This window comes from Ictidomys tridecemlineatus, chromosome 5, assembly GCF_052094955.1.
Source record: "Ictidomys tridecemlineatus isolate mIctTri1 chromosome 5, mIctTri1.hap1, whole genome shotgun sequence".
NCBI classification, from domain to species: domain Eukaryota; kingdom Metazoa; phylum Chordata; class Mammalia; order Rodentia; family Sciuridae; genus Ictidomys; species Ictidomys tridecemlineatus.
In genome coordinates, this window is record NC_135481.1 from 193,990,015 (window position 1) to 194,002,760 (window position 12,746).

The window sequence follows — 12,746 nt, forward strand, 5'->3', positions numbered from 1 at the left end:
TGAGGCACTAGGTTCCATCCTCAGCACTCCATAAAAATAAGTGAATAAAATAAAGGTGTTGTGTCCATCCACAACTTAAGAAAAAAGAGTGTTCTTTTGACACACTATGTTTTCCCTTTTTTTGCAGTCGGGGGGTTGAACTCACACACACTAGGCAAGCGCCCTGCCCGAGTGCCTCCCCCCCTTCCTAGTTCCTGTTGTGTCCTGGGGACATGCTTCTCACCTGGGAAGGGCACGGTGTGAGAGTGGCCACAAGCCCCTTTCTCGTTTCCCTCTGTTGAGTCCCCTTTGCTTCTGTTCTCTGTTTTCTTCCCGTCCTTAATTTTATTTTGAAAGCATGGGCATGTGAATAAGGTATAACCACGTATTCAGAGATCGGCTCCAGTGTTTTCCTAAAACTCCCACATTGTTGTCTGGAGGGTGTTGAGAGCAGAGAAATGTGATGAGCGAGCCCAGGGAAAGGACCCCCCAGGGATGGGGATGCTAAGCAGCTCCCTGCTGGCTCTGCAGCCCTCACTGCCACCCACCCTGTCTGCCTAGCATGAGGGTGTCCATGGCTTCACTCCTCCTGCCCACCTCTTCAGGATTCTGAAGACGTGCTTTCTTCCTGCTGCTTCATGTAGACAGAAAGGACAGACTGGCACGGTTTGGGCGCCCAGCTTAGAGTAACCAACCGTGATTTTACATACAAAGCCTCACTCATTCATCCAGGAGGCTTGGGTCTGGACAGTTCAGTCCATAATCATGTGGAGCTCCAGATTTTGACTAGGGGTGAATCTACTTGTTTGATTGATTTCTACGAGTCGGTCCCCTTGAATTGAAGTGCAGTCCTGGCCACTTCTTCCATGCCAGGGCTTTGAGAATGAATTTCACACCCCAAGTGCAGCATGTGAAGCCTTCTGTAGTCTGGATGCTCCTGCTCTAGCCGCACCATAGATGCCCTTCATGGTGACCGTCCGGGCTGACTTTAGTTGCTCAGGTGTGTTTTCTGCCTGTACCCGAAAGTCTTTATTTCTGCTCTTCCTTTCCTGTGTAGGGCTCTTCCTTCAAGACCCCACCTCCACTCCAGGAGGATTTTCCTGGCCCTCTCCCCGCACAGTTCTGTTCCCAGACAGATGTGACTGGAGGCCAGGCCTCCTTGTTAGCCTTTTCCAAGACGACCCTGGGACGACTGTTTAGGTCGTTTCCCGGAGTGAAGGGCAGTCCTGGCACGTGACACCTATGTGATGACTCTTGGTGACAGTGTGCTTGGGACAGTTGGAAGGGCTCGTCACCAGTCTCTGACTGGGGTTCTGTCTGTTGTGAGGCTGTGGGAAGTCATGAGGGCTCTTTGCTAAGCACGTTCGGGGAACCTTGGCTCTCCACATTCTCCCCGTAAGCAACCTGAGCTCCAGGTCAGCTCGGAGTCTGGCAGAAAAGTAGTAACCTACTTAACCTGGCAGTTGCAACAAACTTAATTAACAACAAGTGTTTCTTTCAGAAAGAAAGAAATGGCAGCCTCACAGGGAGAGAGACTAGTGGTGATTAGCAAACCCCCCTCACCTGCATCTGCCACTTGCTAGAATTTTGCCACATTCCATGTGGCTCCACAGACTCCTGAACAGGGCCCCTGCATGCATGTGCACATTTTTCTAACCATTTGGAAGTAAAGTTGTAGACGTCTGATGCTAGCCCTCTACACACTTAAATGTGCTCCTCCTAAGAAGAGGGCACTGCATGACCACAGCGCTGTGATCACTGAAGGACCCGAGGTGGGCTTGGTGCATTCCATGTTCAGGTTTTTCCCCCTTGTCTCAGTGTGCCTTTCGCCCTTCCTGTTTCCTGTTCATGGTTTAATCAGAGTTCATGGCTGCACTGGGTATGTCTCTTAATCTAGAACAGTTCCAGTACTTTTATGTGATGCCCCACATTTTGGAATTCTCTTCTGATCTCCTCTGAAATAGGCTAGAGGACCATTGGGCAGGAGGAGCCGGCTCCTCTTACTTGCCTGTGTTAGGAGGTGCAACCTGAGGATGCTGGGGTGCCTGGGTCGGGACCCTTGGGCGTGGGGGAGGGGTGGAGGTGGCTGCTCCTCGTCCTACCTTTTGATCTGGTTCTGGTTCCTGGGCATATCCATGCCTAGGTATGAGCTGGGACCTTGGTGAGGGGTCAGCGAGCGCCCGCCTTTGAGCGTTACACTTCCTTGTGTGATTAGCATGTGATACATGGGGTGAGGCATGGGGCTGTGTTGTGGTTGCCTCCTTCCAGTCGGCCTTTCCCTTTCCCCTGAGGGTTTAGCAGCCCTGAGCCCTTGAGATCCGTGCCAGGGGGTGACTCAAATGAGGCTTCAGACACCAGACCTGCCAGAGTCCCGGATCCGTAGGGATGGCTTTTTTTTCTTTTTCTTTTTTTTTTGAACAGGGGATTGAACCCAGAGGCCTTAACTGCTAAGCTACAGGGCCTCGCTGAGTTGCTGAGGCTGGCTTTGAACTTGTGATCCTCCTGCCTCAGCCTCCTGAGTGGCTGGGATTATAGATGGGGCCACTGCCCAGCCCTTGATGGTTCTTTTTGTCCTTCAAGTGTACCCCATTAAGATGTCTGAGTGCTGTGTTCACAAGTCACTTGAATTGTTTTCTGTGGGCCCTGTTTTTCTTCCTGGTTATTAGTTCATGGATTTCCTCATTTTTTGGTAACTATTATCGACGCGTAATGTACATATTAAAACCCGTGTGAGCAAGTGAGCAGCTTGATGGATCTCTACAGCGTGGATATGCCTAGGTAACCGGAACGCAGGTCCAAAGGCAGGACGAGGAGCAGCCACCTTCACCCTCCCCACGCCCAAGGTGGGGCCCTCCGTGGGCACATGGGTTGGGGTGCTGCTCTTAGACGATGCGCACACCCATCCCACCACACATGGCTTTGGTGTCTGGCTTTGCTCCACATGACGTATGGGAGCCCTCCCGAGGTCCCAGCTCTTTCCTGTTGGTGTGCAATAGTCCCCAGATGGGGGCAGGTCACTGAGCCTCTGGGCCATTTGATGTTCAGGACCCTCCCAACAACTCCTGGTCTCCTTTATGCCCTCGCGCACTCCACCCGCTGCGAGTCCTTATTCAGCCACTTGCCTTCGGATGAACTTTGAGTTTTTTCTTTTTTTCCCAGGGTTTCCTGTTACAATTAATGTCGCACAAGTTCTGGATAAATTTGTGCTTTATAGTAAGGGGCATTTTTAAAGAGCTTTTCTGAGCAGGCGGAGCAGCAGGGAGCACTTTGGGGAGAAAGCTCTCTGCTCTGCGCAGTGGTGAGGGCGCCGGGCCTTTCCTGGAGCAGATTCACACCGTGCTGGGTTCCCGAGAACAGGCTGGCTGTGGGGAATAAAGGCTTCCAGTCCCATCGGGTCCCTCTGGAGCAGGGTGGCGCTGAGGAGAGTCCACTGCCCTGTCCCAGTCCTCGCCCTTTATCAGCACATTCACCATGTGTCCTCGTGTCCCTGGCGCCTGTTCTGTGTAGCCACCGGGTGCCCTCCTGGTCCCCTGGAGCTTGTGTCCTAGTGGGAGGCCAGGTAGGTTTGCAGATGTGTGGCCCTCCAGGGGACGCAGGGGCGGGTGTGGAGGGGCTCTGGAGGGCGGCTTTCTCCTCAGCCCACCCTGCTGGCCTCCAGGGGCTGGCGAGCCAGCGGAGGGTGCCTGCCATGCATGCTTAAGTGTCCTGCTTCTTTCTTCCCCTGTCGGGTTCATGATGTCAGATCAGGTGGCTCCTGATCGGGAGAGTCAGTTTCATTGTTTCGTGAGGAATTTTTCCAAGTCATGGTCATTTTTAGTGTGTTCAAGGGGACATGTGTCGCCTGATGACAGGATGGAGGCTGGCGGGATTCTGACGGAGGGGGAGAGTAGGTCTTCCTGTTAGAGTCCTGGGCAAAAGGAGGGCAGGCTGCTCTCTTGGCAAGAGGTAACCTTGGTCCCCTGCCGCGGATGAGGCCCTGGCCCAAGGCTGCTGCACTGGCCTCTGGGTGGAAGTTTCGGATTGCAACCTCAGTGGGGTTGATTTTTCTCAGCTGAACTGTGGTTTTGAGAGCTTCCTCACCTAGACTCAGGAAGAGGTGAAAATTGGTATCTGATGACATGCACACGCAGGGTCCTCGTCCTGTAGTCACAGTTCTGGCCGCAGCCTTCCGTTGCCTGCCCCCTACCTGCCGCCTGTCCCCTGCCTGCCAAGGGAGCTCATCCTGGCGCCCTGGGGCTAGAGCTGCGCACAGTGGGGCAGGTGCCCAGCAGGCACTTGCAGGAACCTCAGGATTAACAAGCAGCCAGCCACTGCCCACTTAATCCTGTGCTTTAACTGCTGTTCGGCTGCTGGCTCAGGCGCATGCTTCTGCAGTTTCCAGGGCGAAGGGCATGAGTTAGGTCATGAAGCACCTAACTTTACCTCTTGGGTTTTAACTTGCAGTCATATAGCCTTAGGCGAATTACCTCTGGAGGGCTTGATGTCCTAAATGGAGAGTTGAGATGGTATCTGTCACAGAGGTGTGAACCGTAAAGGGAACGCTGGTGTGGGAGGGCACGGAGTTCCTCCTTTGGGCCAGAGCCCTGGGCTGAGTAGTAAGGCTTCTGACAGAGACACTGGGAGGCCCTAAGTGGCACAAAACAGAAGGGAGCTTAGCATCTGCTGCTAAGACAGGGGATTCCGCTTCCACTGATCTCAGTGTGGGTCTGAGGAGCGACTGCTTCCACAACAGGCATCAGGTGTCAGCCCAATACCTACCTGACCAAGGGGAGGGCCCTCTAAAGTCCACTCACAGAAGTCCCCCAAACAGAATTTCCCACGGTGATCTCTGCAGAGAGCCACTCCATGTCACTGGTTATTTTTTTTTTTTAAGAGAGAGTGAGAGAGGGGGGGACAGAGAGAGAGAGAGAATTTTAACATTTATTTATTTTTTCTTAGTTCTCGGCGGACACAACATCTTTGTTGGTATGTGGTGCTGCTGAGGATCGAACCCGGGCCGCACGCATGCTAGGCGAGCGCGCTACCACTTGAGCCACATCCCCAGCCCCATGTCACTGGTTATTATGCAGAGAAAGGTGCTGGGTTGGGAAGTGGCAGGTTAGGTAGCTGAACATTCTGGGAATTTCTGGGCCTTGAGTCACTGTACATCACAAATCTCCAGAAGGGGCCGAGTGGACAGTTCTTTCACAACAGATGGAGCAGGGCTCCTAGTGGCTTTCCTTGTTCCTGGGCTCCTCCTAGTGCACCTGGACCACTCTGTCACTGTGGGCGCTGGTTTGTCGAAGGCAGACAGCTGGGCCAGTGTTCAGAAAGAGCAAGGGGGGGGGATGGAGAGGGAGGCAGGTGAGAGGCAGGAGGTGAAGGGGACTGGGAAACACTGGGCCTGAACCAGGGTAGACTTTTCTTTGCAGATGGTGTGCGGACTGTGTCTGTGTGCTTGGAATCCGTCGTTTCTGGGTAGTGTGGAAGCATGAGAGGATGTTGAAGTGTCCTTAAAATCCCAGCTGGTCCCAAGCCTGTGAATTTGTGATTGTTTCCTTTTGTTTGGTAATATTTACTTCCTCAGTCTTTTTTATTTTTAAGCATTGTACTAGTTCCTGTGGATAATTAGAAATAGTATCAGCAAGTGTGAATTTATTAGCTGAACAGCGAGACTAGCACAGGAGACACGGGCGGCAAACTCAAGACAAAGTAAACAAAAGCCAATCTTTGAGATCTGTTTGAGAAATGGAAGAGAACTGGCCTGGTACCAAGGCTTCCTCCAGAACCACGTCAGCTGGGCTTGAGGGGTTAATAGGATGTGCCTGGCAGAGAGGGCAGAGCCCCTGCAGGTCAGCGGCAGCTCAGGGATGAAGGCGGAGGGGGCCGGCGTCTGCTTGGCCAGGACTGTGAGGAGGAACGATCCTGCAGTCTGGAGGGAGCTGAAGACTTGAGAGCCACGTGGGTCTTGAAACCTGGGAGGGAGGTGGTGACAGTGTAGCTGGACCAGTGAAGCAGGGTTAAGAGGGTGGCACACTGGGTCACTCCAGCGCCTTCCGTGGTGCCTGGAGAACCCGAGGCCGAAGGCAACTGGCGTTAGTTAGGTCATAGTTGCTGGCCTCTTAGGTTAATTTCAAGGATTGAGAAAAAGAATCACACAATTCAGGACACAATAAATACGGACGATTTTTATTTATCCTGTAACTGAAGTTCCCTGTAGCGGTGGGACAGCAATATGGTATCTGTCACCCGAGAGCTGGTTATAGGTGCAAGCTTGTGGGCCCTGCATACCCAAGGACTCGGAGCCTTGCAGGAAACAGGCTCTCGGAAGCTCTGGAGGAGCAGGACGGGCCTGGAGAGGCGTGAGGAGGCCATCGCACAGGAATCCACAGCTGGAAGCAAAGCCGAGGGGGGAAGGCTGAAGCGGCTGAGCCCCTGTGGGAGGAGTGGACTCTGCAGGCCCAGCACAGGCTCTGCCGTGCTGCTCGGTGAACACTGTCACTGGTTTAGCAGTCAGTGGGGATGAGGGGAGATTTCAGGGCCACAGCAACATATTATATAGCCCAGATGACAACATAGAACAAAGTTAGAAACTTGGTGCAAAGTTGGAATCTTAGGGTCACTGGCTATTCACGGATGGCCGGCCCGCTGCGAGCCAGCACTGTGCTGTATTCTGGAGTTAGAAAATGAGACGTCACTCCTGTTGCTTAGGTTTCGCAGAATTACATGTTGCTCGGGTTTGGAAGCCCTCTTTTTCCTTAGCTTTTTCTAGCCATGATATCTGATCTGTTTTCTGACCGAGTCGGAAAGTAGCGGCCGCCTTGGTCAGCGCAGAGCGCTCTGAGCCACGCCCCACTCCTGACGCGCTGCACACTGACTTTCTGCTCATAGAGGGGACTTGGAATCTTTGGACGAGCTCGTGTCCATTTCATGTTGGCCTCGGGGTTTAACACTGGGGAGTTGTGCCCGTCATTGTCCCCAGCCTCACTCCCGTCACCACTACCAGCATAGATACCAAACACAGCTGCTTGGAATAAAGTAAATTGACTTTTGAGCGTCATTCATTCATCTGCTCAGTCACCGTTTACTCCCATTATGTCCCGGACACTCTGGTAATAATGATCAGTGTCAGCAGGATGCTTCTGTTGAAGAGCAGAATTGGTGGCCCGGGCTGCACACGCTGCCTGGAGGGTCACTCTGCTGAGGCCCGTGCTGCCCGCGGCTGGGCTAGAGTCTAGCCAAATGTTGGGGTGGTTCTACCTTCAGACACAGAGCTTGGATTGTAACTGGCCACCCATGAAGGACACCCTTCTCCCTGATGAGGGACAGTGAGTAAATAGAACGCCTGATTGGGAGTGTTTTAACGCCACACAGTTTCTTGAAAATAGGCGCCCTCATGTTTGAGATGGCAAACAGGGTGCACAGGTTCTGTTCATGTCTGTGATCTCCTGGTTTTACATTCTAGAGAGACTTAAGGGACATCAGGTGGTCACCCTGCAGAGATGACAGTGACAGATTAGGCTGGCTAATCTGAATGCTCATCTGTTCAGTGTATGCCCAGGTGACAAGACCATGCTGCCTGTGCTTTCCCTGTTGCCTCGCACCGTTGTGCTGGTTTGGTGGGACGCAGGGCGGCTGGCATTCTGTTACAGACCCCACAGGAGTGTGGAGCCATTTCAGGGTTCACAGGGCCAGACCCCATTCCAGTGTGTGCAGAGGCAGAGGAGTCGGCAGTTTCAGTTCTCTGTGGGGGCCATCTAGTGTGGAAAAGGTGACCTTAGAGAGAGCAGAGACCGCTTAAAAATGATTTAATGGACTCATAAGAGTCTTCCTAGGGCTGGGGTTGTAGCTCAGCAGTAGAGTGCTTGCCTTGCATGTGTGAAGCCCTGGGCTCGATCCTCAGCACCATGTAAAAATAAATAAATAAAAATAAAGATATTGTGTCCATCTACAACTAAAAAAAATATTAAAAAAAAAAAAAAGTCTTCCTAGCATCATGGTGCTAGGACAGAGATTGGGGCTGGAGACCAGCTTTTCTACAACTGATGAATATTCACAGAAATTCCCCTGAGCCTTCCAGGAAATGTTAGTTGTCGGAGACCAGCTCCAACAGGGGGTCTCAGGAGACGAACGGGGTGGAGAAACAACACAGACACCAAAGTGAAGGTGTTGATCCCAATCTTTACTTGTGAAGTTGATCATATATACTTTTCATTTTGGCAGGCTTACAGTACTTTGTGGTTACAAAACAGGAATCATTATTCAAACAAAACAAAATATTACATAGCTACAATTAGAATAGAAGAATGTATCTTGGCTTATGCATAAGCAAGCATTTGTACTTTCAGTTTGCGTTTTGCTTTGAGCAGTTTCTGCTTAGTTAACTTTTAATAATAGTTACAAATGTCCCAAACTATTGGCCTATACCTTGACTATTCTTTCTTGACTTACTGACTGGAACCGGTGCCATGGTTGCGGCAAGTAGTTGACTTGTTATTACTTTTAATCAAACAAAAGTAAGAGCACAAACCATTGTGCACAGGAACAAGAACAAGTTGCCCAGTACTAAGCACTAATCTATCTTCTTAACATTAATTTTTCTTCTCTAGATTTTAATTTAATTTCTCAAAAACTTCCTTGACAGGAATACAGGGAGTTTTTCTTTAGACATTAACAATTTACACTCCACAGCTGAATCATTGCATTTAGAGCAAACAGATCTATGCTTTAGAAGTAGTTGCATTAATTGGGAAAGTCATGATTTTTCCTTTATACTTAATGGTCATATGAGAAATCAAAACTATACTTATTAAAGGAATACAAAAACAAATCAGCCCATCAGAAGCATACTGCGCTCCTCCAGAGGATGGACGCCTTGCGCCATCCACCTCAGTAGGGCCTTGCCATTGCCTGAGTCAGGGGAGGGGCGCAGCAGTTAGTGTCCTGAAAACACTGGATCCAGTATGGAAAGTAGAGGTGTGGCCTTGTCGGGTTTTAGAGCTGAAAGAGGTTTTACAGGTGCATAAAGAAAAGAGCGGTAGAGCGCTCGCTCGCATGTGAGGCCTGGGTCCGATTCTCAGCACCACATAAAAATAAATAAATAGAAAAGACATTGTGTTCAATACAACTCAAAAATAAACGTTAAAAAAGAGAGAGAGAGAGAGAAACCCAAAGTCGCACGCTGCTGAGTTCTGTGCTCTACGCTCTTGTTCTGCAGTGAACACCTACCTCTTCATGATGCAGGCTCAAGGCATCCTTCTGCGGGACAACGTGCGGACCATAGGTGCCCAGGTGTATGAGCAGGTGGTGCGCAGCGCTTACGCCAAGAGGAACAGCAGCCTGAATGACTCAGGTATGTTCTTAGTAAAAGGGAGTCCTGGGGTGTCTCCTCCCAAGGGGTAAATCGGCTTCAAAATGGGAAAGGGTGTGTTTGAAGGCGAGGCGGGCGGCCTGGCCTCACTGGCCCTGCTGCGGACGCCTAGCTCACTCCTGCTCACAGGCCGTGAGGGCGAATGGGTGGCTTGTTACCTCTCCTCATGCTTTTCAGGCAGGTAAAGGGCCTTTCAGAATACTCTCAAAGACCGCCTTCCCCGTAGTGGCCACCAGTGTCCTGCAGTAAGCAGGTTAAGTGTGTGTTCAGGACCACAGCAGAGCAGGAGTTCAGAAGCTACTTGAAGAAATGATTTTGACTTATTTTCAGGAAACGTGTTTGTCCAGCTGGTGGGAAGGGGAGCTTGATCAGTCTCCTCGGACATGCTGCGTGGCTTCACACTGGGCTTGTTGATCTGATTTTGAGGTACATGAGGTGGGGAGGGGTCGTGTCTGCGTGGTGCTCTGCGGTGTCATAATCTGGTGCTGGTTGCTGAATCAGGAGAGGTGGTCCAGCTCTTTGTCCTCCTGGACTCTCTTGAATTTTTCTAGCCTGAGACGTCTCCAGCCCGTTCACGGGTGCTGTTGTCGAATCTGAATGGATTTCCATTTCATGATGATCATGTGATTTGGGGACAGTTTTCACAAATCACAGTGGCAGAAAGGCAGCTCCTGGAGCAGGTGCAGTGGGTGTGCTGGCTTTCCCTCTGGTCAGGTGTGGCGCTCACCTGTGGTCTGGTCTCTGCTGCGTGGTTGGGTCTGGTGTGTGAGCTTCCGTCGCTTAACACACACCTGAAATAACCAGCCCAGGAGACGCTCACTGTGGCTCACCGTCTGGGAGGTCCCAGGCCACGGTCAGCTGGCACCATTGCTTTGGGCCTGAGAGAGGCCAAATAAATAAATAAAACAAGAAATTTCATTAATAACTTAATAAAAACATTTTTAAAAAAGACTGTGCCCATCAAGTTCTTCACCCTTAAGATGAAGCTTTTCCTTTCTTTTTAACTTTCCAGAAACTGAATACAACAGACCTTATAAAAGGAGGTTTTCCAGGGACGGTTTTTAAAAAAAACAAACGAACAAAAAAAAACTAGAAGGGTCTGAGATGTTTGCATAAGCACTCAAAATTTGCCTCCTATTTAACCAAGGATAATATGCTTTTCTGTGGCTTCTTAGATTCCATCTAAGCCTAGTTGTTTGTGTATATTTTATTTAATTTTTTTATCTGGTGCTGAGGATCGAACCCGGGTCGCACGCATGCCAGGCGAGTGCGCTACCGCTTGAGCCACATCCCCAGCCCGTTTGTGAATATTTTTAAGTAGGTTCTTTCTTCTGAATCAGTCCTTTCTCCTGTCATAAGTTCTGAGATGGTCTGAAGTTCACTGTAGAAAGTGAAATTGCTTTGCTGTGAGAATCACCCTGTGGTACTTGGGAAATCAAGAGAAAGTATTGCTTCTTGAAGGGAAGTTAAATCCTTAAAAGATTGACCATCAGCCTGCCGCTGGCCAGTTTAGCAGCAACGTAGGGCGTGAGTCCGCAGAGTGATAAGCCCTCGCCCCTTCTCCCCGATGGGCTTTGGATCCAGCGCTGCACCACTGAGCTACACCCCTGGCCCCTTTTGCTTTTTACCTGGAGGCAGGGTCTTGCTAAGCTGCTGAGGGTTTGGGATCCTCCTGCCTCAGCCTCCTGAGTGGCTGCGGTGCCCCCACACCCAGATGTTTGTTTTGCCCCTGTCTGCTTTGTCTTCTGACCACATCATTTCTCTGTCTCCTCCCTAGCCACCCCCTCCTGTCTCCCTTTGCTGTTGATCCAAGCCAGGGCCTCAAGCCTGCTAAGATGGGGTACCACTGAGCCACACTCCAGCCCCTCCAGTTTTTCACAGGGAGAAAATACTCTTGGGGTTGGGTAGTGGCTTACCGACCCCTGCCTTGGAAATTCCGCAAGCCTGACTTTGAGCAGTTGCCTCACTCAGTGGCACAGAGGACACTGATGTTGTGTAGAGGCCCCCTGAGCGGGGCGTGCAGTGACCCGCTACTTCTTGGCAGTCCCTGTGCCATCTTCCCAGGGCCAGAGCTGCTCGTTTCCTCTGCCTCTTCCACAACGTTTTTGTTGGTTATTTGTACCAGAGATGGAACCCAGGGAGATCAGCACTGAGCCACATCCCCAGCCATTTTTATGTTTTTTTTTTTTTTTTTTTTTTAAAGAGAGAGCGAGAGAGAGGGGGACAGAGAGAGAGAGAAAGAGAATTTTTAATATTTATTTATTATTTCTTAGTTCTCGACGGACACAACATCTTCCTTTGTATGTGGTGCTGAGGATCGAACCCGGGCCGCACGCATGCCAGGCGAGCGCGCTACCGCTTGAGCCACATCCCCAGCCCCATGTTTGTTTTTTTTTTTTTTTTTTGAGACAGGGTCTCACTAAGTTGCTGAGTCTGACTTTGAACTCACTATCCTTCTGCCTCAGCTTCTGGAATTGGTGGAATTACAGGCGTGCACCACTGCGCCCAGCTGTCTTCCATTTCTTTAAAAGGTTTCTATGGTTGCTAAGAAAGTAAATTTAATTTATTTTTTGCAGAGCTGGGATGGGACCTAGGGCCTTGTGCATGCTAGATAAGCACGTTGCCACCGAGCCTCTTCCCCAGCCCTTTTTGACATTTTTGCTTAAAGGATTTAAAATAAGAAATGAGGAAATTGGGTTTTGTTTTGTTTTACCTCTAAGGTGTAGTGTATTTGAGAGTTGTTTTTTTTTTTCCCTTAAATGGCACGTTATTAATGTGGTAGTCAGAAGAAAAGGATTGTTTTGTTTCATGCTACTTGTTACTGTGTTTATTTTTTCGATATTTGAAGGAAGCAGAAGGCAGTTTATCTTCTGACACACCCCAAATAGCAGGATCCTTCCAGATGGAAATTTCTGGTCTCATTTTGACCCCTCCCCCCCAAATTTCCTGTTTCCTGTTGAGGTTGTGCCTTTAAGGCTTGAAACTGCCCTTGCCTAGACCATTCCTCTTCTGATTTTGTTGTGGCCTGTGGCCTTCAAGGTGTGTCTAATGGTGGTGCTGCTGTTCCCACCCGTTCCTCTCTCCTCACCAGGGCCCCTTGCCGCCTCATAGACCCATCAGGGACGTGTTGGTCAGCAAGGAAACATCCTTTTGTTTTCTTAAGAGAAACACATCTCAGAATCATCCAGGGTCATAGTACTTGGGTTCTTCACATAGATTTTGAAGTCGTTATTACCTTCAGAAGGAGGGTTGGCTCGGGCTTTCTTGGTTTATAGTCTTCACATTCTGGTTTCCACAAGTGCAGGTTCAGTGTCTCAGGACAGCTCTAGCCAGAAGGACAGAGTCTTCCTTTGTTAAGACCCAGTTAAAATCCCCTTCAGGCCGCCTCTCATTGGGGTTTTGCCACAGGTGCTTACAG

General features: G+C 50.2%; 1 protein-coding gene across 1 annotated transcript in view; it reads left to right on the forward strand.

Annotated features, from left to right (window-relative positions):
* B4galt5 (beta-1,4-galactosyltransferase 5) overlaps nt 1–12,746 on the forward strand; it is a 72,307-nt gene that overhangs the window by 45,688 nt on the left and 13,873 nt on the right. The window contains exon 2 of the mRNA XM_078051953.1: nt 9,176–9,310. Coding sequence (XP_077908079.1) covers nt 9,176–9,310 — 135 coding nt within the window. The remainder of the gene's footprint in view (nt 1–9,175; nt 9,311–12,746) is intronic.